This window comes from Bison bison, unplaced genomic scaffold (assembly GCF_000754665.1).
Source record: "Bison bison bison isolate TAMUID 2011002044 unplaced genomic scaffold, Bison_UMD1.0 scf7180017864531, whole genome shotgun sequence".
Taxonomy (NCBI): Eukaryota; Metazoa; Chordata; class Mammalia; order Artiodactyla; family Bovidae; genus Bison; species Bison bison.
The window spans coordinates 1,682,003-1,700,859 of NW_011495081.1; the positions used below are offsets into that span (position 1 = coordinate 1,682,003).

General features: G+C 36.6%; 1 protein-coding gene across 1 annotated transcript in view; it reads right to left on the bottom strand.

Annotated features, from left to right (window-relative positions):
* Positions 1-6,088: 6,088 nt before the first annotated feature.
* Positions 6,089-18,857, bottom strand: part of CCDC34 (coiled-coil domain containing 34) — a 45,002-nt gene continuing 32,233 nt past the window's right edge. Inside the window, exons 4-6 of the mRNA XM_010831784.1 lie at positions 9,055-9,213; positions 8,356-8,497; positions 6,089-6,932 (exon numbers count right to left, since the gene is read on the bottom strand). Coding sequence (XP_010830086.1) covers positions 6,718-6,932; positions 8,356-8,497; positions 9,055-9,213 — 516 coding nt within the window. The 3' untranslated portion in view covers positions 6,089-6,717. The remainder of the gene's footprint in view (positions 6,933-8,355; positions 8,498-9,054; positions 9,214-18,857) is intronic.

Consider the following 18,857-nt stretch of genomic DNA (forward strand, 5'->3'; position numbering starts at 1 on the left):
CCAATTTCATTCATGTTGCTACAGGTGACATTTTATTCATTTTTTATGGTTAATAAAAAACACACATTTTTACGTGTGTGTGTATACTGTATTTTTATCCAATCATTGCTTGATGGACACTTAGCTTGCTTCCATATCTTGGCAACTGAAAATAATTCTGCCATGAACACTGGGGTGCATGTTTATTTTTTAATTATTAAATTTAATTTTTTTTTTTCAAAAATATATACAAAGGAGTGGAACTGCTGGGTATATTTAGAAATTAATTGTATTTGGAGGGCCCTCCACAGTTTTCTATAGTGGCTGCATCAATTTACATTCCCCAAAACAGTGTCCTAGGGTTCCCTTTTGTCCATATCCCCACCAGTATTTGTCAATTTTGTTCTTTTTGATAAAAGCCATTCTGATGTGATGTGATGTTTTACTGTGGTTTGATCTACACTTTGCTGCAATGTTGACCCTATCCATGTGCATGAATATTTTTGAATACTACGGAACAACGGATTGGTTCAAAATTGGGAAAGGAATACGTCAAGGCTATATATTGTCACCCTGCTTATTTAACTTACATGCAGAGTACATCATGTGAAATGCCAGGATGGATGAAGCCCAAGCTAAAACCAAAACTGCTGGGAGAAATATCAATAACCTCAGATATGCAGATGATACCACCCTTACAACAGAAAGCAAACAGGAACTAAAGAACTTCTTGATGAAGGTAAAAGAGGAGAGCGAAAAAGCTGGCTTAAAACTCAACATTCAAAAAACAAAGATCATAGCACCTGGTCCCATCACTTCATGGCAAATGGATAGGAAAACATGGGAACAGTGACAGATTTTATTTTCTTGAGCTCCAAAATCACTGCAGTGACTGAAGCCATGAAATTAAAAGACGCTTATTCCTTGGAAGAAAAGCTTTTACCAACCTAGATAGCACATTAAAAAGCAGAGACATTACTTTGCCAACAAAGGTCCATATTGTCAAAGCTATGGTTTTTTCCTAATCATGTATGGATGTGAGAGTTGGATCATAAAGGAGTGTTGAAGAATAGATTCTTTTGAACTGTGGTGTTGGAGAAGAGGTTATTGATATTTCTCCCAGCAATCTTGATTCCAGCTTGTGAGTCATCCAACCCAGCATTCCTCAAGATGCACTCTGCATAGAAGTTAAATAAAAAGGGTGACAATATACAGCCTTGATGTACTCCTTTCCGAACTTGGAACCAGCCTGTTGTCCCACATCCAGTTCTAACTGTTGCTTCTTGATCTACATACAGATTTCTCAGGAGGCAGGTAAAGTGGTCTAGTATTCCCATCTCTTTAAGAATCTTCCAATTTCTTGTGATTCACACAGTCAAAGGCTTAAGCATAGTCAATGAAAGCAGATGTTTTTCTGGAATTTCCTTGCAAGCTTTTTCTATGATCCAACGATTTTGGCAATTTGATCTCTGGTTCCTCTAAATTCAGCTTGTACATCTAGAAGTTCTTGGTTCAAGTACTGTTGAAGCCTAGCTTGAAGGATTTTGAGCATTACCTTACTAGCATGTGATATGAGTGCAATTAGTGGTAATTTGAACATACTTTGGCATTGCCTTTCTTTGGAACTGGAATAAAAACTGACTTTTTCCAGTCCTGTGGCCATTGCTGAGTTTTCCAAATTTGCTGGCATACCAAGTAGAGCACTTTCACAGCATCATCTTTTAGGATATGAAATAGCTTAGCTGGAATTCCAGCACCTCCACTAGCTTTGTTCATAGTGATGCTTCCTTAAGGCCCACTTGACTTCACACTGCAGGTCTGGTCTAGGTGAGTGATCACACCATCATGGTTATCTGGGTCAATAAGATGTTTTATGCACAGTTCTTCTGTGTATTCTTGCCACCTCTTCTTAATCTCTTCTGCTTCTTTGAGATTGATACCATTTCTGTCTTTTACTGTGCCCATCTTTGCATGAAATGGTCCCTGGTATCTCTAATTCTCTTAAAGATATCTCCCGTCTTTTCCAGTCTATTGTATTCCTCTCTTTGGATTGGTCATTTAAGAAGGCTTTCTTATCTCTCCTTGTTATTCTTTGGAACTCTGCATTCAAATGGGTTTATCTTTCCTTTTCTCCTTTGCCTTTCACTTCTGTTCTTTTCACAGCTATTTGTAAGGCCTCCTCAGACAACCATTTTGCCTTGTGTTTCTTTTTCTTGGGGATAGTTTTGATCACTGCCTGCTGTATAACATTACAAACTTCCATTCATAGTTCTTTAGGCACTCTGTCTATCAGATCTAGTCCCTTGAATCTATTTGTCACTTCCACTGTATAATCATAAGGGATTTGATTTAGGTCATACCTGAATGGTTTAGTGATTTTCTCTACATTTTTCACTTTAAATCTGAATTTGGCAATAAGGAGTTCATGATCTGAGCCACAGTCAACTCCCAGTCTTGTTTTTGCCAACTGTTTGAAGCTTCCCCATCTTTGGCTGCAAAGAATATAATTAATCTGATTTCGGTGTTGACCATCTGGTGATGTCCATGTGTAGAGTTGTCTCTTGCATTGTTGGAAGACAGTGTCTTCTATGATCCATGCGTTCTCTTGGCAAAACTCTATTAGCCTTTGTCCTGCTTCATTTTGTACTCCAAAGTCAAACTGCCTGTTACTCCAGGTATCTCTTGACTTCCTACTTTTGCATTCCAGTCCCCTATGATGAAAAGGACATCTTTTTGTGGTATTAGTTCTAGAAGGTCTTGTAGGTCTTCATGCTGCTGCTGCTAAGTTGCTTCAGTCATGTCTGACTGAACCCAGAGATGGCAGCCCATCAGGCTCCTCCATCTATGGGATTTTCCAGGCAAGAGTACTGCAGTGGGGTGCCATTGCCTTCTCCATGTAGGTCTTCATCAGTTCAGTTGCTCAGTCGTGTCTGACTCTTTGCGACCCCATGAGTCGCAGCACGCCAGGCCTCCCTGTCCATCACCAACTCCCGGAGTTCACTCAAACTCACATCCATCAAGTCCACAGCCATCTCATCCTCTGTCATCCCCTTTTCCTCCTGCCCCCAATCCCTCCCAGCATCAGAGTCTTTTCCAATGAGTCAACTCTTCGCATCAGGTGGCCAAAGTACTGGAGTTTCAGCTCTAGTATCATTCCTTCCAAAGAACACCAGGGCTGATCTCCTTTAGAATGGACTGGTTGGATCTCCTTGCAGTCCTAGGTCTTCACAGAACCACTCAATTTCAGCTTCTTCGGCATTAGTGATTGGGGCATAGACTTGGATTACTGTGATGTTGAATGTTTTGCCTTGGAAACAAACCGAAGTCATTCTGCTGTTTCTGAGATTGCATCCAAGTACTGCATTTTGGACTCTTTTGTTGATTATGAGGGCTACTCCATTTCTTCTAAGGGATTCTTGCCCACAGTAGTAGATATAATGGTCATCTGCATGTGAGCTTGTTGATATTTCTCCTGGCAATCTTGATTCCAGCTTGTGAGTTATCCAGCCCAGCATTTCCCATAATGTACTCTGCATATAAGTTAAATAAGCAGGGTGACAGTATACAGCCTTGATGTACTCCTTTCCCAATTTTGAACCAGTCCATTGTTCCATGTCCAAACTGTTGCTTCTTGACCTACATACAGGTTTCTCAGGAGGCAGGTAAAGTGGTCTGGTATTCCCATCTCTTTAAGAATCTTCCACAGTTTGTTGTGATCCACTCAATTAAAGGCTGTAGCATAGTCAATGAAGCAGTAATAGATGTTTTCCTAGGATTCTCTTACTTCTAGTATGATCCAATGGATGTTGGCAATTTGATCTCTGGTTCCTCTACCTTTTCTAATTTTAGTTTGTACATGTGGAAGTTCCTGGTTCACACGCTTCTGGAGCCTCGCTTGAAGGCCTTTAAGCATGCTAGCATACCTTGCTAGCATGTGAAATGAGTGCAATTGTGCAGCAGTTTGAACTTTCTTTGGCACTGCCTTTCTTTGGGTTTTATCCCACTACTCTGTTTTATTTTTTTATAGCACCCAGAGACAAATAATTTGTTTATATATTTTAATATCTGTTTCCTATCACTGTCATATAGTAACTTTTGGGCAGCAGGGATCCTCTCCTATTCACAGATTAACCTTTGACATCTAGAATACTAACTTGCACAGTACTCGGTAAACACTTATCAATGCAATTTGAAGACAGTCTTCACTTTTTGCCCTTAGCACAGCTGTTAATGAAGTTCACCTTAAGTGCTAACAAGTTAACTTATTTTTGATATATCAAGAGTCAAGATTGGTATGTTAACCAAAGTCAGGTACTATGTAAATTAATTATCACTAAAGAAAGAATACTGGTACATCTTATCAGAATTGTCAGCATACAAAAAAAGAAATAAACTTGCATTTTTTGGTACTTCCACTTATTTTACATTCCCACAGTAAGCTTCTATAAATTAGATAAGGTACTGAACATTGAAAAAAACAAGGTACCTTTGAGATAAACAAACATAAAGCCAGGTCTGTAATGCCTGTATTCACGAATTTGCTGATGCTATAGGTTATCTAGATATTTTAGAGCAGTTCCAAAGTAGTAGTAGAAGTCTAAGAGACAGTTTAAAAACCTCAATAGAACTTTCAAATATTGTTAATATAGTTTATAATGCCTATTATACCTAGTATCTTGACTTTAAGAAAAATTGATTCCATTTAAAAACACTAATCTAGTAATCGGTGTATTGATTGAAGAAGTCTTTGATGAACAAAAATGGACTTTCAGTAATAAATGTTTGGCAGTCAAACATCTTTTAAAAATGAACCATTTGGGTTGTAAAACAGGTTATCACAAGTCCACAGGATCAAGTCCAAATTCTGCAGTATACAGAGCCTTTTTACTCTGACCCCTGCTTCTTCCCCAGCTACTTCTCATCACATATTCATGAATGTGGTCAGCCTCATAACCATCTAGAAAATTCCTGCTTATCTTTCACCAACTCAAATGTCACCTTCTCTTTGTAGTTTTTCTTAATCCCTTCTCAAGCTGAACTATCTTCTTTCTGTGCTTCCAGCTGAATTCTGAGCATGATTTTAAGTAAACTGTACTACAGCATTTACTCTGTTTTCCTGGCTAGGTTATAAATGTTTGCTGGATAAAATATATCATTCCAATTGCTAAATAAATATGCAAACATCTGCCTCACATGTTCAACTAATATTGGTCAAACTAATACTGACTGAATGAACAGTGTTAGTAGGAGGGTTATATCTAAAAATAGCCTAAATGACTTAATCTGCTGTGTGAAAATAAAGATTTTTTTTAGATAGAACAACAATACCTAAAACCCCCAGGAATACTGGCCTATGTATGCTATTTTTCACATGCAAGGTTATTGCTACCTTGGCAAATTCTACATTCTCAGTACATAGGTGAATTTGGTTGAGTAGAATGATCACCTGGAAGTTGCACTATATCTAAGAGGTTATGAGAAGGATGGTCAGGTCTCTTAAATTTCAGCAACATTTTGACACAATAAACTCGACTGATTCCTCCTAAACTGTTCTCCACTTAGAAGTGAAAAAAAATAAAACAAAACCAAATGAAGATGGCTGAATTGAATGAGCATTCAGCCTGAGTGCTCAATCCTTATGGGGCTCACAGACCTCCACGAGCAAGAAATTTTTTTTAAAGTGCGTTTTTCTAGATTTCTGATGATATGAATACCCTTCAAAAATCCCATTGCTGCTTCCTGGCATTGACCAATACCATTGTAAGGTTAATCACCAAAAACTTGGTAGATGACTAACCTCGCAGAAACATGGAATGTATTCTAAATAGGAATCACTTTTAAATGAACTTACTGAACTTTTATATTGCCACCACAAATTTTCATTTCTTGATGGCCCCCTAAAAAAAGATACAGACTTTTAAAATTTAATAAGAAGGGCTGAGTGCTATTTTAGTAATCTTTTGATCTACTTTCCTTAACAAGTATTTATTAATAAAGATTTATTTCAACTTTAGTAAAACATGACTTAACATTTTACATTAAAAACTAAAACAGACATTTCTAATTTCAAAATTAACAACCTAATTATAATGTGTAAGTATATGTACAGAGTATAGCAAAATATATTAGTGTCCAAAGATTACTACAATCAATTAAGATTGAGAGCCCAAAACAATGTTTATAAATTGTCCTTTCAAAACCCAACCTTTATTTCTCCATTACCAAACATGATTCCAGTTAGTGATTTACAAATATTTATACAGGGAAAAACATACTAAAAGTCATCCACAAAGGCTGTTTTTGATTACTCCGGGATTCTAACTCATTTTAGATTCTTCTAAGAATTATTTTGAGCATACAGTTTAGAAATGCTTGTTTCAATGACTTATTCTTACTATGTTCATAAACACAAACACATAACATGTGTGTATGAAAGAATACACAAAAAATTGTTTTATTGGTATTTAGAGGGTAGTTTTAATATAAGCTAAATATAAACACAATTGTTAGATATTCTGTCACTTGTCTTGCAAAACAATATTCCAAGATCAACCTTGAAGCATTTATAAAAATGAAAATGAATAAAATATCTTCCTTAATTAACTCTAAGGACTCCATATACAAATGCAAAAATGTGAACTTAACAATAATACATCAAATGTTGAGCTACTAATAGTAGAGCAACAAAACAACAATTTTATATAGCTCCAGGTAAAAGCATGTAATTTCCCACATCTACTATCTTTGTATTCTGCACAGAGTTCCAAGGCAAAGATTGCTTCTAGCTTTATGCATTACCAGAGAGGATGCCCTGTGTGGCTGGCTTATCACAGGCCTTTTAGTCTTCTTTCCTGATAGATCCTTCACTTCTTTGGCAGGAGGCACAGGAATTGGTTTCCATGGAATTGGGTTATAAAAGGCTGGTTCTGGATAAGAATTCCCACTGTAAAAACCTAAAATTATTTAAAAATCAGAATAAAACAAGAAAAACTTTTTGAGATCAAAGGAACTATTTTTAAACTCATAGAAAAACGTTAAAATGTTAAAAGGGCAAAAATATCACTGACAAACCTGACTCATTTAAAACTTGAACTCAAATATTTTCAAACAATACTTTTCAAATACAGTAATGTTATAGTAAAAGTTAAAATATAAATGATAATTCTGAATATTCAAAGAACATTAATGTTCAAAACTAAAAACTCATACAACATTTCTTCTAAAAAGTTAACTTTAGAACCCTTAAACAAAATCTTCATTTTCTTATTTCAGTCTGGGAAACTTCTGATTATGTACTAGTTTCCCTAGTTGGACACTAAAGCTTGCAGGAAAAAACGTATGTTGCATATGTAGCTAAAGTGAATCAAGATTGTGGTTCAGAACCACTGAAATTCTAAATCATTGTCACTCAAATTAAGCAGATTTCATACACTCTAGTTTTGTAATTAAGAGCAGTAGGGCATTTGCAGACAACAATGTTTATTATAACACTTATTTAAGCACAAATTTGGTAAAATAATCCATTATTTGGCAGTTAAGTTCTAGTCAATACATATATTCCATCCAAGTTTTAACTTTACTATCCAATCGTTTTGTTGAAACCACTACTTATTGCAAACAAGAGAGCAAAATAAAGGAGCAGACTGCTCGGTAGCTGTAGTGGATGACCTCTGTGACATGCAAGAGAGGCCTAAGTCCTGACAGAAGGAATGTGTCATTCGGACACCGGCAACCCACTTTGACTGCATACATATGTCAACACACACTTCAGCACGATGGTCAAAACAAAGTCTGGAATATGTTCTATTGTGTGAACAAAACAGAATGGGAGTATTTTTAATAATAAATCACTTAAAACGAGTGAAGGCAGCTATCAGCAAGGTATGAGCTTCCAACGTGAAGTACAAAGGAAAACACACATTGCCACTTATAATCAGACCAAGCCAAAAAAGCCAACCAGGTCTGTGTCTGGTTCATGTGCCATCTAGTATTCCACCCTGCAAAAATAATGAGCCAAAGACACTGGGAACTCTGCCTCAGAGAGGTTAGAAAAGGGAAAGAAAATGATCCCTTAAATATATCCTGATTAAGGCTTTAAGATCCAAGGAATGTAAAAATTTTACTTATTTCTTAACGTTAGAAATCATTACTTTGCAGTTTTGCCACTGTTGCCTTTAAAATGTATCTGATTTTAGAGAATGACAACAAATTTGTAGTATCTCCACAGGAACACAGTATGTTATAATCTTCCAGAAAATAGTAATTTGAAAGAAAAATAATTTTTACACACTTCTATTTCTGTCAAAAGGAAACATAATGTATAATATTCGCTCCTGCAAGCCATATTTATGTAAGCCACATAACATAAAAACCAACCTGTGAGTTTTCCATTGGCATAACCATAGCTCTTCGCAGCTGGACGAGGTTTATTTTTTGCATTTTCCAACCATTCCTTAAACTTTTTTTCTGCTATTTCCTTTTTTTCCTGTAATTCAGCCTGCCGTTGTTTTTCTTTTTCCTTAAAATGACAAGACCAAAGAATCTCCAGGGATATTCTGTAACTAAAAGTTCTATTCAGAGTCTACTGACTTGCTCCCCAGTAGCTCCCCATCCCAACGGCTTACTGATCAGAAACACTGAATCATATTTCTATAATTAGCAAAATTTAACAAGATCAGGGATGTGATATGAAAGTGGCTGCCTCTAAACAATGATATTAAATCCAAGAAGAAAAAAGCAATTTGTTCTTTTAAAATAGAACAGTAATTTACAATAATGTAATAAAGCTTTCCATAAAAGTACACTGAATAATATTTAAAAGCATAAACAACAGCAAAAAGCTTGCACCTGACTGCAGGAGTATCAATAGGCTTATTAATATTTATCAGTCTAAGAAAATCACAAATGCATATTCATTTATGAAGCTTAATCATAATATAACAAGTAGGGATAGCTACATGTATTTGTATTATGCTAAGATAATGCCAATTTTCCATTAGAAATTCTTTACACAATATAGTTGGCACAGATAAACACCAAGTCGTGTATTCTAACTGATCACCTTAGCAAAAATACCTTTTCTTTCTTCTTCTTTTCACATTCTTCAGCATTTTTTTTCTTTAACCATTCTTGATATTTTTCCTTTGCTTTTTCTTGTAAATGTTCTTTCTCCAGTTCCTTTGCTGCTTTTTCTTTCATTTCCTTATTAATTTTTTGTTCCCTTTCTTTTCTTTTCTTAAATAAAAATGAAGGAATTTTCATTGGAATCTGTAATCATTCTTATACAAGGAAAGTGTTACAGACAGTAATTTTCTAAAAACAGTGGTAACATAGTGGTTGACACAATGTGGCTTATGAAAATATATAACACGCATGAACTTACCTGATCAATTTTAGTGTACCAGCTTGAGTGTGTATTTCATGATGGCCTAACAAAGATCTTGTTCAACAAAGTATATTCAGAGCCTGGAACAGTGTTAAGTAAATAGTAGGTGTTCTATAAAGATTTGCTGAATAAATGAGTGAACAGAAATGACAACCTGTTAGACTGTCTTGAATCTTAGTGTTTTTTTTCTATATATATATATTTTATTGAAGTATAGTGGACTTACATGTTTCAAGTGCACAGCAAGGCAATCCAGCTATACATAGACACATATATTATTTTTGAAATTATTTTCCACTGTAGATTATTACAAGATATTGACTACAGTTCCCTGTGCTATACAGTAAACCTTTGTTGCTTATTGCATATCTATTTTTTTAAATTAGAAATCTAGCATTCTAGTCATACGGAGTCAAACAAGTAGAATCAAAATGTCATAAATTTTTCAGTTCAGCAAAAATTTGTAAATTTTCTAAAATACATATAGTATACATATTATTTATATATATATGTATACAAAAGCTTTCCTACTATGCTTGAGAAAGAACATCAAAAAAAAACAGAGAAGAGATGGAGAGATTGGAAAACATAAACTAAATGAAATGGGAGCACTGAATACGAAATAGAAAAAGTGAACAAACTAGATAAAAGATCATCACATAGTCCAGTTGCTTTTAAACATGACTGCTTATTAGAAACATATCTGGAGCTCTGGAGGAAAAAAAAGCAATACCTGGGCATTTGTGTTTTTCAAAAAATGGATAATTCTGATTTTAAAAAGTGACTGCAGGTTTTTCTATTAAATCCTAGTTTTGGTGACATAGAGTTCTATTATTTTTCTGTTGAACAATCATGATACAATGGTATTAAGTGAATAAAAGATACATAATCACAACAGTAAAAGATATTTATCATTTTTCACAATCAATAGCCAGACAAAAAAAAAAAAGGTAATTATAACTGCAAGCCACAACAGGAACATGATTAGCTTAACAATATAAAATAATTACATCCATTTGGAGAGTCAAGCAGAACAAAGTGGTAAGTGGAAACGCATACATGCACATGTCTTCCTCCACCCAGCCAGTCTATGTCTTTTGGTTGGTGCATTCAATCCATTTACATTTAAGGTAATTATCAATATGTATGATCCTGTTACCATTTTCTTAATCGTTTTGGGTTTATTTGGTGTAGGTCTTTTCCTTCTCTTGTGTTTCCTGCCTAGAGAAGTTCCTTTAGCATCTGTTGTAAAGCTGGTGTGGTGGGGATAAATTCTCTTAATTTTTGCTTGTCTGGAAAGCTTTTGAATTCTCCATCAAAACTGAATGAGAGTCTTCGTAAGTAGAGTATTCTTGGTTGTAGGTTCTTCCCTTTCATCACTTTAAATATATCATGCTATTCCTTTCTAGCTTATAGCATTTCTGTTGAGAAATCAGCTGATAGCCTAATGAGAGTTCCGTGTATACTGTCATTTTTCCCTTGTTGCTTTTAACATTTTATCTTTGTCTTTTATTTTTGTCAGTCTGATTACTAAGTGTCTTAGTGTGTTCCTCCTTGGGTTTATCCTGCCTGGGCCTCTCTGTGCTTCCTGGACTTGGTTGACTATTTCCTTTCTCACATTACAGAATTTTTCAGCTATTATCTCTTCAAATATATTCTCAGGAACTTTTTCTCTCTTCTACTTCTGGGACCCTTAAAATGTGATTGTTGATGTGTTTAAGGTTGTCCCAGAGGTCTCTTAGGTTGTCTTCATTTCTTTTCATTCTTTTTTTTATATCCTGTTCTGTGGCAATGATTCCCATCATTCTGTCCTCCAGGTCATTCATCCATTCTTCTGCCTCAGTTACTCTGCTGTTGATTCCTTCTAGTGTATTATTTACCTCTATTTGTTTTTTAGTTGTTATAGGTCTTTGGTAAACATTTCTTGCATCTTCTTCATTGTTTTCCCGAGATCCTGGATCATTTTCACTACCATTATTCTGAATTATTTTTCTGGAAGGTTGCCTATCTCCACTTCATTTACTTGCTTTTCTGGGGTTTTATCCTGTCCCTTCACCTGGGACATAACTTTCTGCTTTTTCATAGTGATTAACTTTCTGTAATATGGTTTTTATTTTAGCTACTGTGGGACTGTGCTTTCTCTGGCTTCTTCTGTCTGCCCTCTGATGGATGAGGCTAAGAGACATGTGTAAGCTTCCTGGATGGGAGAGACTGGCAGTGGGAAAAACTGGGTCTTGCTCTACTGAGCAGGACCTGGCTCAGTAAAGCTTTAATCCAATTATCTGCTGATGGGTCGGGTTGCACTCCCTCCCTGTTAGTTGTTTGGCCTGAGGCGACTCAGCCCTGGGGTCTATGGTAGGGTTAATGGAGAAGTCCAAGAGGGTTTACACCAAGGGGGACGTTCCTGGCCTGCTGCTGCCAGTGCCCCTGTCCCTGGGGTGAGACCCTCCTGACCCAGGCCTCTACAGGAGGCCCTCCAACACTAAGCAGGTATTTTTGATTTAGTCTCCTGTGGGGTCACTGCTCCTTTCCTCTGGCTCTTGGTGCATGCAAGGTTTTGTTCATGCCTTCCAAGACTGGAGTCTGTTTCTCCCAGTCCTGTGGAAATCCCATAATTAAATTCCGCTGACCTTCAAGGCCAGATTCCCTAGGGATTCCCAGTCCCTTTGTCAGATCCTCAGGCTGGGAAGCTTGACGTGGGATTCAGAACCTTCACAACAGTGGGAGAATTTCTTCGGTATTAGTGTTCTCCAGTTTGTGGATCACCCACCTGGCAGGTATGGGATTTGATTTTATTTTGATTGTGCCCTCCCTATCACTCGCTGTGGCTTCTTCTTTGTCTTTTGACGTGGGATATCTGTTTTTGGTGGTTCCAGCATCCTCCTGTTGATGGTTGTTCAACAGCTAGTTGTAATTCTGGGGCTCTTGCAGGAGGAGATGAGTGCACATTCTTCTACTCTGCCATCTTGAACCAGAAGCCTGAATCTTAGCGTTTCTTAATGGATGTTTACCCTCACTCTAAAATAGGAGCCACATAGGTATATATTTCCCAGACAATTTGCCAATATGAATACTTGGATAAATCTTCACCATAAAAGAGTTACAGAGGACCAATTTTAGCCCATTAAATACTGTTATAAGGGCACATACAGACAAATCTCTGGCTAGGCAATTCTTATAAGTCTTACATAGATCAAGGGTTGGCAAATTATGTCCTGCAGGCCAAATATGGTCCATTACCACCTGTATTTATAAATAAAGTTTTATTGAAATGTGGCCACACATATTTATTTACATATTTATTGTCCATGGCTGCTACTGCACCACAACAGCAGAGTTAAATAGTTACAACAGAGACTGTATGGTCCACAAAAACTGAACTTTATTTGACCCTTTGCAGAAAAAAACCTGACATAGATTATAACTGAATATTTTTTCCTTTTCTCACCCAAAGGATAATCTACCAACACAGTGAAATTCTAAATAACCAATAACATGGCTAGCTCTCTTTATCAAAGGTTTAGAAAATAATCTGCAAGGCATAAAGTGTATGTAATATAAATGTCATATATATCACCCTTCATGGAGCAAAGAAATATGAACCAAGAAATTCTTCTCTTGAAAGCATCTTGTAGAATACTTCAATACAAGCAAGTCAAATAAGATCCAAGTAACAAACATCAAGTTATATTCAACATATGTGCAGTGCTGTGCAAGGAAAAGTGAAAGTGAAAGGCACTCAGTCATGTCTGACTCTGTGACTCCATGAACTACACAGTCCAGGGAATTCTCCAGGCCAGAATACTGGAGTGGGTAGCTTTACCCTTCTCCAGGTGATCTTCCCAACCCAGGAATTGAACTCAGGTCTCCTGCACTGCAGACAGATTCTTTACCAGCTGAGCCACAAGGGAAGCCCAGGTATACTGGAGTGGGTAGCCTATACCTTCTCCAGTGGATCTTCCTGACCCAGGAATCAAACCAGGGTCTCCTGCACTGCAGGCGGATTCTTTACCAACTCAGCTATCAGGGAAGCCCCTGTACAAGAAAGGCAGGGGTTAAAAATCAAAGCCCAGGAATCCCTGGCAGCTCAGCGGTTAGGGCTTTGAGCTTTCACTGCTGAGGGTGCAGGTTTAATCCCTGGTTGGGGCACTAAAGATCCCCCAAACCTTGTGGCAAGGCCAAAAAAAGAAAAGAAAATCAAAGCCCATCATTCCCCAAGTTGCTATATTTCCCTATTGTTGGGCAGCCAATACCTGTAAAAGGAAATCCTTTCTTGCTGAGAACTCAATATCCATTAAAATAACACTGGAATTTAACTACTTCCTACAGTCAGAAAATCCACAAGATTAAAAAGGATCTTGCAGCTCTATCGGACTCGTAAGACTCCTCCAGAAGCTCATCAACAAGGAGTCATCCTTCAGAAAAAAAAAAAAGGAGTCAACCAGTCTCTACACTATTTTCAATTTTTGACAGCTAACATTTATTCAGTGCTAAGTCTGCCTGTTACTGTTCTGTACATTGTATACATATACACTATGTCAGTTAATTCTTAAAAGCACAATATGAGAAAGATCTCATTTTATAAATGAGGAAACTACGGCACAAAGAAGTTAAGTAATATGCCCAAGGTCACACAAATGGTAAATGAAAGATCACTACAGATCTCTCATATACATATGAGATAACACTGAAAACAATTTATTTTTTGGCCAATAAATCCAATTTAAAAGAGACATTAAAATTCCTGAAAAATACACCACTTTTCAAAACTGATTCAAAAAGAAATAGAGTAACTGAAGTAACTGTTATAAGTAATTCTACTTACTAAAAATAATTCAGAATTTAAAACTTTCATATAACGAGAACTCCAGCTTCCAATAGTGTCACTGTAGATTTTATTACACATTTAAGGAAGAAACAGTACCAATTACCATACAAATTATTTTAAAAAACAGAAAAAAAGAACACAACCAAGCTCATTTTAGGAGTGCAGTATTTCTCTAATATCAAAACCAAATATGAAATAAGAAAATATTAGGAATAAAGCAAAATAACTCCTTTCACCAAAACATGAAATACTTAGGGATATATTTAACAAAAGACATTTAAATATACCTGTACATTGAACTTAAAAAAAAAAAGCTGATTGAGATAAATATGACCTAAATAAATAGAAAAGAAAAATCACACTCATAAGTTTATATTATTAAGATAGTAATTTTCTCCAGAATGATCTATGTGTTCAATGCAGTCCCAATAAGTATCAGTCACTATTCAAGCAAGCATGATTAGAGAAATTGATAAGCTAATTCTAAATTGTACATGGAAAGGGTGCAGAGCAAATAAAATAATTCTGAAATAAAGAAAAAAGATGGAAGACTTAGAGTATTTGATTAGAAGAATTTTAAATTAAAAATTACTCTATAAAGCTACAGTAACCAGACAGTGTAGTACTAGCATAGATCAAAGGAACAGAACAGAGTCTAGAAACAGACCCAAACATATTTGCTCAATTAATTTTAAATGAAAGTGCCAAGATAACTGAATAGAGAAAAAGATTATCTTTCAACAGTGTTAGAATAACTGGATATCCATACTCTAAAAAAGTTAACCTTGACCCTTAATGCATGCTATCATTAACATTAACTCAAAATACAAACACAGGCAAATGCTGAAGTTATAAAATCTCTAGAAGAAAATGATGGAGAATATTTTTTACAATCTTGGCATAGGCAAACATTTCTTCAACAGAAAGCAAAACCCACAAACTATAAAAGAAAAAACAGAAATACAGAACCTACCCCAAATTTAAAATTTTTGCTCTTAAAAAAAATACCATTAAAAATTAAATGGAGGAAATATTTACAATACATGTTACAGGACTTAAAGGAATATAAGAAGAACTCTTACAACTTACTATTAAGACACACAAAATGGGCAAAAGTTTAAACACAAAACAAACAGAAACTCCACAAGAGACATAGAAATAGTCACCAGTGTTATGGATTGAGATCTGCCCTGCCAAAACGCATATGTTAGAGCTCTAATCCTCAGTGTACTGGTTTTGTTGTGTTTTAATTGGAGTGTAAGTGATTTACAATGTTGTTCAGTGTCAGGTGTACAGCTAAGCGATTCAGCTATACATGTACATACATTGTTTTTAAGATTCTTTTCTCATATAGGTTATCACAGAATTTGAGTATAGTTCTCTGTGTGATACAGTAGGCCCTTGTTATGTATAGTAGCATGTGTATGTTAATTCTAAGAGGCTGATTTACTGTCCCATTCCCCCCAGGTTTTACCTTTGGTAACCATAACTTTGTTTTCAAAACCTGTAAGTCTGTTTCTGTTTAGTAATAAGTTCATTTGTATCTTTTAAAAAAAATTTTGATTCAACATATGAAAATATGTAAATCTCTGCTCCAAGCATATTGTTTCAAACAGCATTATTTTATTCTTTTTTTGTGACTGAGTAATATTCCATTGTAAACATACCACATCTTCTTTATCCATTCATCTGTCAATCGACATTTAGGTTGCTTCCACATCTTGGCTATTGTAAATAGTGCTGCAATGAACACTGGGCTACATGTACACATTTCAAATTATGATTTTATTCAGACATATGCCCAGGAGTGGGATTGTTGTATCATATAGTTCTATTACTAGTTGTTTTTTTAAGGAACCTCCCATACTGTTCTCCATAGTGGTTATACCAATGTAGGAGGATTCTCTTTTCTCCACACCCTCTTCAGTATTTATTATTTGTAGACCTTTTGATGATGGCCACTGTGACTCTTGTGAGGTGATATCTCATTTGTAGTTTGGATTTGCATTTTTCTGATAATTAGTGATGTTAAGCATCTTTTCCTGTGCTTTTTCACAATCTGTGTATCCTTTTGGGAGAAATGTTACTGGCACAGGTGATTCTCAGGTCTGTGCCCCACCACTTGGGGCCATCTATGTATCTTCTTTCAGTCTGTATGTGTCCCTAGATCTGAAGCAGATCTGTTATAGATAGCATTTATAAGGGTCTTATTTTTGTATCAATTCAGCCTGTCTTTTGGTTGGAGCATTTAATCCATTTACATTTAAGGTAATTATCAATATGTATTAATATGTTCTTATTGCCATTTTGTTAATTGTTTTAGATTAGTTTTTGTAGGTCTTTTTTCTTTCCTTCCTTTTTTGTTCTCTTGTGATATGATGACTAACTTTAGTGTTGTTTGGATTCCTTTTTCTTTTTTGTATATCTCTTGTAAATTTTCAGTTTTTTATTCCCATGAGATTTTGATATAGCAGTCTGTACACATACAAGATTCTTTTATGTTGCTGGTCTTTTAATTTCAAAATGCATTTCCAATATCCTCCATTTGTACTGTCCTCACAATTGCTGGTTATGATATCATATTTGTGTGTGGATGATTTCCTACCTTTACTGCAGTTTGCCTTTACTGGTGAGCTTTCCCATTCATAATTTTGTTTCTAGTTGTTGCCTTTTATTTTTCACCTAGAGAAGTTCCTTTAGCATTTGTTGTAAAGCTCGTTTGGTGGTGCTGACTTCTCTTAAATTTTGCTTGTCTGTAAAACTTTCGATCTCTCCATCAAATCTGAATGACAGCCTTGCTGGGTAGAGTATTCTTGGTTGTAGGTTTTTCCCTTTCATCAATTTAAATATACCATAGCATTCCCTTCTGGCCTGCAGAGTTTCTGCTGAAAAATCAGCTGACAACCTTATGAGGATTCCCTTGTTGCTTTTCCCTTGTTTCTTCTAATATTTTCACTTTGGCTTTAATTTATGTCAGTTTGATTAACAGGTGTCTTGGCATGTTCCTCCTTGGTATAAGCTGCCTGGGACTCTCTGTGCTTCCTGGATTTGAGTGGCTGTTTCCTTCCCATGTTAGGGAAGTTTTCAGCTATTATCTCTTCAAATATTTTCTCAAGCCCTTTCTTTCTTCTCCTTCTGGGACCCTTATGATGCAAATATTCATGCTGTTAATGTTGGCCCAGTGGCCTCTGAGACTGTCCTTCCTTTCATTCTTTTTTCCTTTGCTCTGTTCCACAGGAGTGATTTCCAAGACTCCATCTTCCAGCTCACTAAATTCATTTTTTCCACCTCAATTATTGTGCTACTGATTTCTTCTCTTGTATTTTTCATTCTAGTTATTCTATTTTTCATCTCTGTTCTTTAAATCTTCTTGCTCTTTGTTAAATATCTTTTTGTATCTTCTTAATCTGTGCCTACATTCTTTTTCCAAATTCTGGCATCATCTTTACTATCATTACACTAAATTCTTTTTCAGGTAGGTTGCCTAAATCCATCTAGATATCTTATGGGTTTTTATCTTGGTCCTTCATCTGGAACATATTTCTCTGCTGTCTCATTTTTGTCTAACTTTCTGTGTGTGTAGTCTCCTTTCTGCTGGCTGCAGGATTTTAGCTCTTCTTACTTCTGGTGCCTGCCCACTGGTGGAAAGAGTTGGGTGTGTCTCTCTGGTGAGCAAAGCCTTGTCAAACAGTGTGTTTAGAGGGAGCTGTGAGCTCGGTACAGCTTTAGACAACCTGTCTGCTGATGTGTAGCAATGTGTTCCTATCCTGCTGGCTGTCTGGCCTGAGGCATTCCAGCACTGGAGCCTGTAGATTGTTGGACAGGGCCAAGTCTTGATGTCAAAATGGTGACCTCTGTGAGAACTCATGCCAATCAATACTCTCTCGGGCCACTGCCTCCAGTGTCCTTGCCCCCAGCTCAGTGATCCATGGCCAACCTTCATACTCTCCAAGACTCACAGGTAGGTCTAGCCCAACCTCTTCTACTTTGTGTTGGATCCCAGTGTATGTGAGCCCTCTAAGAGTGGAGTCTCTGTTTCACTCAGTCCTGTGGAGCTCTTGCCCTCAAGCCTGCTGGTCTTCAAAGCCAAGTGCTCTGGGGGGGTTCCACCTCCTGATGCCAGATCCTCAGCCTCAGGAGCCTAAGATGGGGCTTAGAACTTTCACTTTTGCAAGAGAACCTCTGCAATATAATTATTTTGCAGTTTTTGGGTCTCCCACTCGTGATGTCACTAAAGTATCTCTCTAATTGTCTTTTTTGGCTTCTTCTATGTCTTTGAATGTAAAATATATTTTTTGGTAGTTTCCAGTCTTCTTTGTCAATGGTTGTTCAGCAGTTTATTGTGCTTTTGGTGTTTTCGTGAGAGTTCAGTTCAGTTCAGTTCAGTTGCTCAGTCGTGTCCGACTCTTTGTGACCCCATGAACAACAGCACGCCAGGCCTCCCTGTCCATCACTAACTCCCGGAGTTCACTCAGACTCACGTCCATCGAGTCAGTGATGCCATCCAGCCATCTCATCCTCTGGCGTCCCCTTCTCCTCCTGCCCCCAATCCCTCCCAGCATCAGAGTCTTTTCCAGTGAGTCAACTCTTCGCATGAGGTGGCCAAAGTATTGGAGTTTCAGCTTTAACATCATTCCTTCCAAAGAAATCCCAGGGCTGATCTCC